At 59.7% G+C, this 12,205-nt stretch overlaps 2 protein-coding genes across 4 annotated transcripts; one reads left to right on the top strand and one right to left on the bottom strand.

The window, feature by feature from the left end:
- Positions 1-1,627: 1,627 nt before the first annotated feature.
- Positions 1,628-7,428, bottom strand: MAPK15 (mitogen-activated protein kinase 15). 3 transcript variants are annotated; one of them, XM_033126275.1, is made up of 14 exons: positions 7,311-7,428; positions 6,078-6,176; positions 5,846-5,875; positions 5,675-5,765; positions 4,987-5,117; positions 4,733-4,896; positions 4,380-4,519; positions 3,631-3,688; positions 3,133-3,270; positions 2,904-3,048; positions 2,599-2,800; positions 2,365-2,498; positions 2,148-2,276; positions 1,628-2,024 (listed from the first exon to the last, which is right to left on the bottom strand). In XM_033126275.1, the coding sequence occupies exons 1-14, from the start codon at positions 7,377-7,379 to the stop codon at positions 1,848-1,850; spliced, it is 1,707 nt and encodes a 568-aa protein (XP_032982166.1). In that variant the 5' UTR covers positions 7,380-7,428; the 3' UTR covers positions 1,628-1,847. The 3 variants fall into 3 exon arrangements, with proteins under 3 accessions (XP_032982166.1, XP_032982167.1, XP_032982165.1); XM_033126276.1 differs by having other exon boundaries at positions 2,904-3,009; XM_033126274.1 differs by having other exon boundaries at positions 2,904-3,009; positions 4,733-5,117.
- Positions 7,429-7,543: 115 nt separating this feature from the next.
- Positions 7,544-11,883, top strand: CCDC166 (coiled-coil domain containing 166). The gene is made up of 2 exons (XM_033126334.1): positions 7,544-10,062; positions 10,155-11,883. The coding sequence occupies exons 1-2, from the start codon at positions 9,625-9,627 to the stop codon at positions 10,848-10,850; spliced, it is 1,134 nt and encodes a 377-aa protein (XP_032982225.1). The 5' UTR covers positions 7,544-9,624; the 3' UTR covers positions 10,851-11,883.
- Positions 11,884-12,205: the final 322 nt, after the last annotated feature.

Raw genomic sequence — 12,205 nt, 5'->3', positions numbered from 1 at the left:
CCTGAGCCACCGGGCCGGCCCCTCAAATAGTTTTTGAGTTATTTTTAAGTATAAGAAATCCCAATTGTTCAGAGTGGGAAAGGATTTAAGAAACGAGCACTGAGTGAACGCAGCAGTTCCGACTTGGGGGTGCTGTCAGTTCACCAAAGCCCCCACCCTGCCGGGGTTTGCTGGTGAGAAAGGTCGTGGGGGTCCAGGGGAGCAGGAGCACTGCCTGGCCTGCGCTTGCTGACAAGTGCATTTCCGCGTGTCCTGGTGCTGCTTCGAGGGGGGTCCAGCCCTGGGGCTTGCGGGGAGCCTGTGCGGGAGTGTTGCGGTCCGGCCACCAGAGGCCAGCGGTTGCGCCCTTGGAGCCTCCTGTCTGTATCCCCCATGCGCTAAGTAAGACAGCTCCTCAAATGCAATTCTGCACACTTTGGTGTGAACAATAAATCACGAGCATGAAATATTCCAACACGTCCCCGAATATATATAACCACCCCACTGTGTAGTGCACGGGAGCAGTAAAGACCCTTCCCCAACTGTACTGCCAACACCTCTACCTGAATCTTCTGACCCAACACAGACCCCTTCCCGGGACAGCCCCACTTCACAGCCACACGCAGTCGCTCTCCTCTCAGCCGCCCAGCCCGCTCTGCAGGCACACCCCACGGGCACGCCCCTGGGGGCCCTGGCCCCCATGCCCAGCAGCCACTTCCCAGCCTCAGCTGGCAGCTCCCATCGCCCTGAGTCCTTGTCTGCCCCCGGGTGCCAGGCGGCCACTCCCCAGTTGTCAGGGCCTCCCATCGCAGGGACAGGGCTGGACCGTCCTGCTGCTTTCCGGGTGGTGGCGTCCATCCCTTCCCTTCTGTCCCCCTGGTCCATCCCCTAGGCGCTGGGCCTCAGGCTCCAGAAACCACACAAACTGCCCTGCCTCATGACTGGCTCATCTTCACGCAGAACGAGGCCCTCGTCCCTAGCCCCCTTCTTTCCTCAGCCTCGTTCCAAGCCCTGCTGGGTCTGGGCCCCCCTCTGCCCATTTTTCACCCTTCCCGCCTGTTCCCCCTACTGACATCGGCCTTTCCAGGAGAGATGAGCACCCTGCCCCTGGCAGCACAACCACCCCCTTAGCCTGTAAACTCCTCCTTGTGTTCTGGTCCAGGCTCAGGTGCGGTGCAGGTGCCCCTGGGACAGTAAGCACACAGCTCCATGCCCACTGGGCCCATTGGGTCACCTTGCCCCCCCCCCATACCCCTGGACTAGACTCACACTAGGCCCTTTGCCTGGTGGTGACCAGAGCAGTTAGCCTTGAGCCCCACAAGACATCCCAGGGTGCCCCCCACCAGGACAAAGCAGGTGCCAGTCATTGTGTTGGTGGGACACAGGCTGGGGATGTACCCTGGGGCACTGCCTTGTCATCCTGTCCCCTTTCCCTCTCTGGCTCAGGGTCACAAGTCCCTGTCTCCACCCTGGGGACAACCTGGCCCCTGCAACCAGCCCAAGCTGGGCTCTGCTTTGCTCCAGCAGCAGGCAGGCCTCGAGGTTCCCTGGGCAGACATCGTCCTAGACATGGGAAGGGGATCTCGGAAGCAGGTGGTGTGGCCACAGAGTCCCCCACTGAGGATGAAAGGCAGGCAGGCTGGGGATGGAGGAGACTTTATTGGAGGAAGCGATTGGGTGGGAAGCTCGTCTCCCCTACAGATGACCGGACAAGCTTCCTGGGACTGGAATGTGGCCAGGCAAAGCGGCAGTGGAGAGCACTGGGGACTTGGGGGGCCAATCCGGGGGCGGGGGTGGGACACAGGCCTGAGCTGCTCACATAGATATACCCCCCCCAGCGGAGTGGGGTGGGAAGCGACTAGCATGGCTCATGCGCGGGGTCCAGGGAGCAGAGGCAGGCGGCCCAGCGCCGAGTGGCAGATGGTACCGTAGGCTTGCGAGTAGCCCCCGAGCGCGGCTCTAGCGGCCCCCTGGACCCCCTGTGAGGCCGAGGCGCTGAACATCCTTCGGCCTGGCCGGACCTCCTGGGAACGCGGGAGAGGCACCTGCACGCAGCCGGGGTTCCTCGTGAGGGGGCGGGGCCCAGGAGAGGTGCGGAGGGAGGGCCTGGCGGAGCGAACCCCAGGAAGGAGCGAAGGGAGCGGAGGGCTGGAAGGGGGTGCGCTCACCTGTGGCACACCGGCCGCCCTCACCCCACGGCTCGGGTCCCGGTCCTTCCGGATCAGGGCCTGGATGGCCACCTGGGCGGCGGCCTGCGAGGTCAGGGAGGGCGCCACCCCCAGCACGCTGGACTTCACCTGGGAAGGGGCGCGTCGCAGGGTCACTGCCGGCCCTCGGAAAGGCACAACGGAGGGATCTTCCTGTGACCACCCTTACACGACCTACCCACGAGGGTGCTGAGGGGCACTCCGCCGTCGCCCCAGGTACCCTTTCCCCTCTCTCCGGTCCTCTTGGGGGCGGAGGCTGGAGCAGGGGTGCCGAATTCTGCCTGGGAACGTTCTTGGCTCCTCCAGGAGTGTCTGTGAGGTGGGAAGATCAAACCGGGGTTAGGAGCCCTGAGCCGGGGCTGTTGGTGATCCCACACAGAAGGGGCCCCGGCCTTGCTCAGCGATCACACACCATGCTCAGGGTCGTGACCGGGGCTATTCTGAGGCCTGTGTCCAGGGTCCTGCGCGGTCCAGCCCAAGGGCATCTGGGGGGCGGCTCTGGGTTTGAGTGGGTACGCCTGGGGCAGGGGGGCGCTGGGCTCTGCCCCCGGGGGGGCGTCTCCCAGGCGCTTCTCTCTCGGGATGCGGCAGTTTCCCTTGCGCTCCAGGATCATCTGTGAGAGGGGAGGGGCGCTCAGAGGGGCGCGGCGTGGGCGTGCAGGGTATTGGGGGTCGCTGAGGAGGGCAGTGGCCTCGAGGGGGCACGTTCCCTAGCACCTGATAGAGGCGGTTGCGATACTCGGGGGCCGTGAGCTGGACTCCTTCGTGCACCGGCAGCCGTACATCCGCCTCCAGTGTCCACTCACGGGCTGAGCAGTGGAACCTGCGGGGGCCGGCAAGGCGAGTGCGGGACAAGGGAGGCCCGGGCTGCAGTCAGGCGAACCTCTCCGCAGGAGCCCAGGCGGGGCACCCAACCCCAACCCTGGCGTTACCGCCTCCTCCCTACCTCTGCACATAGGGGTGCTGCAGTGCCTGGGCTGCGCTGAGCCGCTTGTCCGGGGCAAACACCAGGAGTCGCCTGAGGAGATCCAGGGCCTCCGGAGGCGTGTTGGCAGGCAGGAGGGCGTCCAGTGTCTGCTGTGGCCTGCGGGCGCCGGGGATCATCCTGCCTCCAGGTCGGGGCCCCTCCCCACATCCACATCTGTGGCCCAGGCTCAGCCCTGTGCCCTGACCCACTTAACTGTCTCAACCCATACATGACTGTCACGCAGCCTGGCAAAGTCTCGTCCCCTGCCTGCCTTCTGGTCCCCTCCGGCCACTCCCTGCCACCTGCCCAAAGCAACTCATGCGGTTTCACCCCAGGCTGAGCTGGGCCCACTGGGGACTCCTTATCATTGTGACCAACAGCTGCTGACTTTGGAACTGCTCTCAGGAGAGCAGGCAGGGGTCTGGGCTAGCACAGACTGGCCAGCAAGAGGCCCCACTCCAAAGCACCTGCACTCACCGGGACCCCAGGTGGTGCAGAATCCAGGCACTGTAGCCTGAGCCGACAGCCAGGACGTCTGTGGGGTGGGTGGCAGAAAGTGGTGTGATCAGGAGGCCCTTTTCTGGTGGGCAGTTCGGGGAGGTCTGGAGCCAGCCAACCCTTCTGGTCCCATGGAGTGACTTTCTCCTTCCAGGAGTGGAGCTGTCTGGTAGGGCCCGAACCCCAACTATCTGGACGTGAGCACCCAAACATGTGCCTGCCCTTGCACACCTCTACACCCTCAACACGTGGCCATGCTCACACCTGCACACACGCCTCCATCCACAGAAGAGCCCTTTGCCCTCTTCACCCAGGAAAGCAGACAGCTGGGGAGAGAACTGGACTCCGCCCATCCCGTCTGGCATCTTTCCTGCCCCACCTGCCTCCCTCAGGAAAGAGGGAGGACCCGTTGGCCATGCCCCCACTGTTGCCTTCCTCCACCTCTTCCCCCACCCTCCCCTGCCCATTGCCAGCACAGGGTGGGTCCTGCCCCCGCCACCACTCAGAGGGTTAGTGCTCTTGTCCTTCATGGGCACCCCGTGGCCAGATCCTCCTTCCTTGCAGACTGTCCAGCTCCTCCCTGGGCCCAGCACATGCAGGCCTGGCCTTCCCAGCCTCCTGAGGCTTCCAGACCCTCCCTTGCCCTCCTCCCAGTCCTGGCCGGTCAGGCGCTGTCTCCCCACAGCCTCGTGCTCCTGCCCCGTGGAGTGCCGCCCGCGCACACTCACCCTCCTCAGATGGTGGCGGGATGGTGTTGAGAATCAGCTCCAGCTGGTGAAGTGTGGACGTCCCAGGGAACAGGGGCCTTCCCCGCAGCATCTCCCCCAGGATGCAGCCCAGGCTCCACATGTCCACCCCAGGGGTGTACCTGGGGCAGAAAGGGGTAGAGGCGTCGGGGGGCCCCAGAGGCAGAAGTGGGGCAGGGAGGGATATTCAAGGGCGTGGAATCTAGGGCTCTGAGAAAGGGTGGATGAGGACATATGTGAGGGCACAGGAAGGCCTGGGCTCCCTGGCTGGGCAAGAGGGCACGTGGGGGGGGCACCTGCAGGAGGAGGGTGGGATGGGGTGGAGTCACTGTTACCAGCTCGAGGACAGCAGCACCTCCGGAGCCCGGTACCAGCGTGTGGCCACGTACTCCGTCAGGGCCTGGCCCTCTGGCCCCTCAGGGAGGTCGCTGAGAGAGCGGGCCAGGCCAAAGTCACAGAGCTTCACCAGGCAGCTGGCATCCAGGAGAATGTTGGATGGCTGGGGGAGAGGAAGTGAGCTGAGGGCTGATGGGCTGGGGCTTGAGGACGCTGAGGTGGGTGCACACAGTGGGAGGAGCGTGGGTGGCACCTTCTGATCCCGGTGGATGACGCGTCCTGAGTGGATAAACTTGGTGGCCCGCAGCAGCTGGTAGAAGATGTAGCGCTTGTGAATGTCCTTCAGCAGTCTGCCCTTGCAGATGATGGCGTGCAGGTCAGTGTCTGGGAACATGCAAGTCAGTAAGGAGGCCTGGGGGTGAGGCTGTCAGCCTGGGCGCCTGGGAGAGCAGGCAGGCCCCCACTCTGAACCCTCACTGGGGCACCTCAGCCCGCCCACTACCCGCAGTCCCCAGGTCCCTCTAGCCACCCTCAGGGCTGTGTCCTGGACATGCACACTGCCCAGTGGTCCCCGCAGGCGTCTCAGGCCTGCTCGCTGCCTGTGGTAGTACAGCAAGAAGTTTGTGGAACATTTTTAATACTTTATTCCATGCCTTTGTTTTATAAAATGAGAAAGGGAAAGGCAGCTGCAAACAGTGGACAAAGCAGGGGCCTCGTGGAAATGGAGGCAAGGTGGTTACCACCAGGGTCAGCCAAGGGCTAACACTTGCCAACTGTTTGCCCTTGGGCACAGGGATGCTGCCCAAGGTGAGGACGCTGGCCACTTCAGGGATCTGAGCTGCAGAGGGACATACAGAGGGAACCAGGCCACTGGGGCGGGGGGGTGGGGGGTCTCAGGCCAGGACAGAGGTGGGGCTGGGGGCTGATGAGGCCTCACTCACCCATAAACTCGAACACCAGGTAAATGTCCCTGTCATTCTCGGCCCGAATCACGTCCAGGAGCCGGATGATGTTGGGATGGTCCCCAAATTCCTGCAGAGAGAGCCAGGGGCTGGGCTTCTGCCCTTGTCGGGGGAGACTGGGGAAGCAAGCAGATGGCCTTGGCCACTCACCTGGAGCAGCATGATTTCCCGGAATGTTCTCTGCAATGAGATAGAAACATGAGTGTGTGCGGAACCAGCAGGAGCCATCATGAAAGAACCCAAAGGGGTTCATGGTCGTCAGTCACACTCCCACTGGACTGAGCAATGCCAGAAACCCACTGTGATGGGCCTTCCAGGCACCAAGACAATGGGGGTGAGCCCACAGCCCCGCCCCTTTCCTTTCCCGCATTTTGTCCCTCACCTGTGCATCCGTCTTATCCCTGAAGGCGTCGAAGATTTTCTTGATGGCCACAACCTGCCCGGTCCTCCGATCCACTGCCTTCCACACAATGCCATAGGCCTGGGGAGGAGAGCTGTCAGCCGTCTGCGCACGCCTGCCAGCCCACCCCTGACTGCCCTGCAGACAGGCTCCTCCTTCGGATTCTGGCTGCTGCCCGGGGCAGGGCTGTGGTGAGGGCTGTGGAGAGCCTGCTGCTGCAGGCTGCCCAGGATGCCAGCATATTTTGGAGGAGGGCGATGGGCAGCAAGGGCAGATGGAGGCCGGGTAGGTGGGGGTCTGGGGCAAGAACTGAAGCCTGACTCTTCTCCATGCCCCCTGATCTCTCTCACACTCCATCCAGCCTGTCAGCAAATCCTGTTGGCTCTACCTTCAGAATTCATCAGAATCCAACCCTCTCTGTGGTGCCTGCTGCTCCCACCGGGGTCTGAGCCACCATCTCTGGTCTGATTAGTGTCTTGACTCATGTCCCTCGCTCACCTCCCCCACCCTCATCCTCAACACAGTGGGCAGGGTGAGCCTTGTAAAATGCCACCAATGGCTGCTACCACTCCCTGTGTCACAGTAGAAGCCAAAGTCCTCTCAGTTCCCCAAAGCCCCATGTGATTGGCTCCTCCCCCAGTCACTTGTATCCAGTCTCAGCAACTCTGCTGTTTCCCCAACAGCCAAACAGATTCTGGTCTCAGGGCCTTTGAACTTGCTTTGTGCACTGTCTGAACCGCTGTCTGCTCTCCCCCATCACACGCTTTCACATACATACTCATACACAATTCCACATGCTCACTCATTGTAACAAATCACATGGGCTCACACCCTCTTCTGGCCGCCACTCCATGCCCACCCCATTTACCACCTCAGGCCCTTCCCAAACCTGCCCTCCCCCGTCAGCGACTGGAGCAAGTGGGCCCAGCCTGTCAGAGCCTCCTGTGGGCACCCGGAGACAAAGCCCGGGAGCTAGGGATAGTGGGTGGGGACAGAGGCTGGGTGCCACTCTAGGATCACTGGGCCTGAGACCTCTGGGGGCCTTGGTTGTAACCTGACAAGTTTGCTGGGAGCAGGCACTGTTAGGGCTCGGTGGCTTGCCTAAGGCCACACCTCCAGTCCGTGGAGTCAGAGGGAATAGACCCCCCACTGGCCCTGCCCACGCCCTGCAGGTGGCCTGGTCCCACGGTCGCCCAGGCGCTTCCCCGGGCTCACCCCCTTCCCGAGCCGCCGCTTGATCAAGTATCGCTGGGCTACGTGATGGTCCACCTCGGCGGCGCACATGCCGGTGGGTAGGCGCGGTGAGGCCCGCAGACTCCAGCTGGGCTGGAACTGTTGAAACCGGTTGCCTTGGGAACCAGCCACGGCGCCTCCTTGGCGCCTGCGCCAGGGTGGGGCGGGGCTTGCAGCCCAAGCCCTGCTCAATCTCGGGCCGCGGTGGAAGCCGTCCTCGCAGTCTCTCATCCTTGGCGCGGCACCTGAACCCTTCTAAGCTCTGAGTTGCCGCAGCCAAACCTCCTGGCCCCCGGAGAAGGTACTTTCTCCTCCCTCCACCCCACCTTAGCCCCAAGGAGCTTTCTGCTGCCTCCTGAACCCTGACTGCCACCTCCAGGCCTTTGCACGAGCGGTGCCCAGGCTTGGGACCCTCTTTCCACCTTCTGCCTTACTTCTTCCGGGCTCTGGGAAGGTGGTGCTGATAGTCACTCGCAGGCAGCCCCTCCACTCCTAAAACACTCCGGGCACCAATATCATGGTAAAAGCCCGTATCATTTATGGCGTTTTAGGAGTTTATGAGCAACATTTCTTTAACATTTTAATGTTAAAACAGAGATTCTGCATTGTCATTTTATTCATATTATAAAATACTTTTTTTTTTTAACAAGGTGGGAAATGCCTCAATTGTGTTCCTAATTTTAAGCGGTTTTGCCACACCTCCCGTGCAGGTGTACCTAACTAGAGCATGTCCAGCCATAGGAGTGAATTACCACTGCGCTGAAATCAACCTGCTAAAATAGTTTTCAGCACACGCCTTTGATAAAGACTAACTGGAACTTTAAGTAATGTAATCAGGGGGAGGGTCTATGGGAGGAGCTAGGGCTTAGGGAAGTTCACCAGAGAACCCTGCAGGAAGAACTGTTTATAATACAGCTCTATGGTTCTAACTTCCTTAAATGGCCCTCCATGTTGGCAAGCAGGCCAGAATGTGCGTGTGGCTTGCTATGTCTGCGTGAGCTGGGTTGCAGCCCTTTGCTTATTCCCGAATTATTCCTGAATCCTTTTTGGTGACAAAATACCTAGTCGATATTATTTTTCAGTCGACACCTTCCTACCAGCGTGGTTTCCTAAACCATGCTCACAAAGCTACAAGCCAACAATCCTTGAATCTGCCCACACGGCAGCAAATGGACAGACATGGACAGGAACTCAACTATACTATGACAACAGCAAAATAGGTGTAGATTTCAGTTGCCTGTCAAGGCTGTCTGGACTCTAAGAGCCTGCCCGCTCCTCCAGGCTAGGGAAGCACCGCCCACTGGCTGGCCGAGATTGAATTAAAGGAGGAGCTCAAGAGAAAGTCTCCACAACGTTAACAGCAGAAAGAGCAACAGCTGAATCCCTGGTGCATCCCTTCCCCCCCAGCCATTCTGGCCAGCTGGGAAGGAGACAACCGCAGGTCGGTGGGATGAAGAAATCCCAGAAACCCTGGACAATGGATGGCATCCGAATGGACTTGATGTTTTCCCATCAACCTGAACTCCCATGGAGGCCGCGGAGGAGCATGAAGTGCTCCCAGGAAAACCAGAATTCCGCGAGAGATGAAAAGCTGTGGGGAAGCTCTGTCCTGACAAGACAGATTTCACACGTGTGTGTTGGGTGGGGGGGTTATACCTTGCTCAAGGCTGAAGGCTAGGAATGAAAGGCTCTAGGAATGGAAGGCTAGGCTGAAGCCTCTCCCCACCTGAGGGCCACGGGGCTAAAAGCCCATTGGTGGACATACAGCGAAGGGCCCAAGTTTGGCACGCGGAAAGTGGAGGTTACTTGAGCTGCTGCTGAGTCTGTTAGATTCCGAAGCAAGTCCAGTGTGGTCCTCCAAAAGCCGAAGCCCTGCCTGGCTCTGCCAGGCCTGTGCAGGGCGCACACACAGGATGTCAGGCACCGACTTGGGTGAGGCAGTTGAGGGGAATAGAGGAGAGAAAGTAGGGCCGTTGTCCAAGCAACGGGGTGATAGTGGGGAAGGGCGACTAAATTCTGTCTCCATGGAGACTGTACAGGCTGAACGCAAACATTACTCAAAGTGGGCGCACCCCAATGGACGGCCTAAGTCCCTGAGGAGCTCACAGTAAAGGTTTGCCACGGTGCCCTGACCCCTGAGTAACGCCATACCCCTGATTCTGCCTCCCCCAATCTCGTGATGCTGAGACGCATCCCACCCCACTAGAATATTCGGGGTGGGGGAGGGGAAGGCTAAGCTGGAGCAGCGAGCTGGGTGTGGTGCCTTCACGAGTCCCCATGCCCCAGGCCAGGACCCATGGCGCCCAGGAAGAGAGGCCAGAGTGCGGGGCGCCACCCGGGCACAGGGGCAGAGGGCGCCACGCCGCCGCTGTCTGAGCACGCGCAGTACCTGCAGCGTGAGTACAAGCTGCTGTCGGAGCAGCTGGACGCCTGCCAGGAGCACGTCGACCAGGTGCTGCAGGAGAACGCCTTCCTGGACGACGAGGCGCTGCGCCTGCGCGAGGAGAACCGGCTCTACGCCAGTTACATGAGCACCCGTGCGCAGCGCTGCGCCCACGCTATCGTCCGGCTGGATGAGCAGAACCTCGTGGACCTGACGCAGGTCCACTGGCAGCGAACAGAGCTAGCTTCTCTCTATCACGAGCGCGAAGACGGGGTGCGGGCGCAGCTGCTGGAGATGGAGGCGCGTGCTGCGCAGATGGCACAGCAGGTGCAAGAGCTGCAGCCCTATAAGGTCAGTACGCGCGGGCCCACGGGAAAGCCAGGCGGGGGCCGGGAGGGCTGGGCGCGCGCCGCACTCAGGCACTGACCCGCACAGCGCCGCAGGAACTGCAGCTGGAGCAGCTGGCCCGGATCCGGACGCTGGAGCGCGAGCTTCTGCACATGCGCGTGGAGCACACACAGCTGCTCCACCGCGTGAAGCGGCGCTTCCTGGAGGACAAGGCGGCCTTTGAGCGCGAGGCGCGCCAGCGCGTACAGTCCCTGGCTCGGCGCGCGGAGCGGGAGGCGGCGCGCGCGCTCATCGCGCACACGCAGGCCATCAAGACGGACAACGGGCGCCTGCGGCAGGAGCTGCTGCGGCTGCTCCGCCGGGCCCAGCTGCTGCGTAACACGCGGAGACAGCTGCTGGAGCAGCGTGAGCAATTGTGGCGCGAGCATGAGGACACGCGGGACCTGGCGCGTGTGCATGCTTGGCTGCACCGGGGCGCCGGGGGCCCGGCGCTGTGGCAACGGCCGCCGCCCGCCTCGCGACTCATGTCTTTCGCCTCCCCGAAAGGCCCGTCGCGCACAACCTCCGGGAACCTGTCTCAGGTCTCTTCGCGTGCGGACTCCAGGGTCCCGTCATCATCGATCACGTCGCGAGTGGGCTCCCGAGTCCCGTCCTTGACCCCGTCCCATCCTACTTCCCGGGTCTCTTCGCGGACCTTGTTGCATGTGGCCTCAGAGAACATCACTCCCTCTGCTAAGTCTGTCTCCGGATCAGGCCCTTCCTGTTCACCAGTTGAAGACTGTGAACACTGATGGTACAGCCTGAACCTAGCAGGAGGAAGACCAGTGAGGCCAGGGGTGGGGGACACCTGTGCGCAGGACGTGTAATTGGTGAATGCCAGTTGTTAATAAAGGTGTGACCTCGCCGTTCTGGCACCGCCTGTTTTGTTGCTCCAGTATTTGCCGCCCGCGCAGGGGCCACTCATTCCTGCTTTCAGTTTCAAGCTGCAGGGTAGCTTGATGCGCCCTTCGCCCCAGGTGTCGCCGGGATCCAGCATCCCTCCACACCACAGCAGATCTGCGGCTGCGCCGACAGAGGAAGTCAGCCACATGAGCGTCCTGCCCACGAGGCTGACAGTGGTGGCAGAGACAGACATCGCCGGCATGGACAGATAGTACGGAGCAGGAAAGGAGCCTGGCAACTGCGAGTTACAGCCAGAAGGGCCAGCGTGGTCCCAGCTGCGGTTGGAAGTGCCACAGGAGGTTTCATGTTTAACCTATTGGAGGAGGGAGTCATTTTTTATTTTGATATGACTTCCAATTTAGAGAGAAGTTGCAAGAATAGTCCACGGAAGACCCATATCCAGATTCACGAGCAGTTTGCTTTCTGTCCCTCTGGTGTGTGTGTCTGCATTCCCCCCACCCTTCCCCCCACTCCAACATTTCAGATTAGATTCCTGACGCCGACCTCATGCCCCTTCACCTCTAAACCCTAGCTTTCTGAGCACAGGGACATTCTCCTACATTAAAGTATTGCGGTCTCTGGCAGGGGAGCAAGCAGCGTGAGGTGTGTCAGGGCACTGGTGAGCAGCGGCAGCATCCAAACGGGAACGCAAGCTGTCAATATTCAGCAAAATCTCTCACTTTGATGATGGAATGTCAGTTCTTCGTGCTTCTTTCCATTTTTGCTTTGAATGTTTTGATGTGATGACTTCGGTTTGCTGTCTGGTGATCTGAACCTTTAAATTATGTAGGGACCTTTACATTCTTTGCTTATAGCAGTTTTCTTTTGGTTCTTAGCCACCTAATGTATCTTTTTCTATTTTAATTTCCAACATTTTTTGTATCCTTATGTTTTAGGTGTGTTTCTTAATAACATACCTGAGTTTCTTAAAATTTTTGAGTGTTTGAATTTTACTTAAATCATCCATTCACATACTCATTTTAGATATTACTACAGAATATGTTGTACTATACTTGTATTTGTTGTTTTTTTTAAGATCAATTATTGTTTCTCTTTTGTCCATTACTCTTTTTTCTGCTTTTATTGGTTATTCTCAACATTTTAATACATTCACCCAACTTATCGGTCTAAAGTTATTCACACCCTTATCTTCCTCCTTAGTCATCTAACAAGGCACTTTAGAACACTTTAATTAACTCTGATA

The sequence above is a fragment of the Rhinolophus ferrumequinum genome, chromosome 14, assembly GCF_004115265.2.
Source record: "Rhinolophus ferrumequinum isolate MPI-CBG mRhiFer1 chromosome 14, mRhiFer1_v1.p, whole genome shotgun sequence".
In the NCBI taxonomy this organism is placed as follows: domain Eukaryota; kingdom Metazoa; phylum Chordata; class Mammalia; order Chiroptera; family Rhinolophidae; genus Rhinolophus; species Rhinolophus ferrumequinum.
This window is presented reverse-complemented; position numbering and strand designations above follow the sequence as displayed.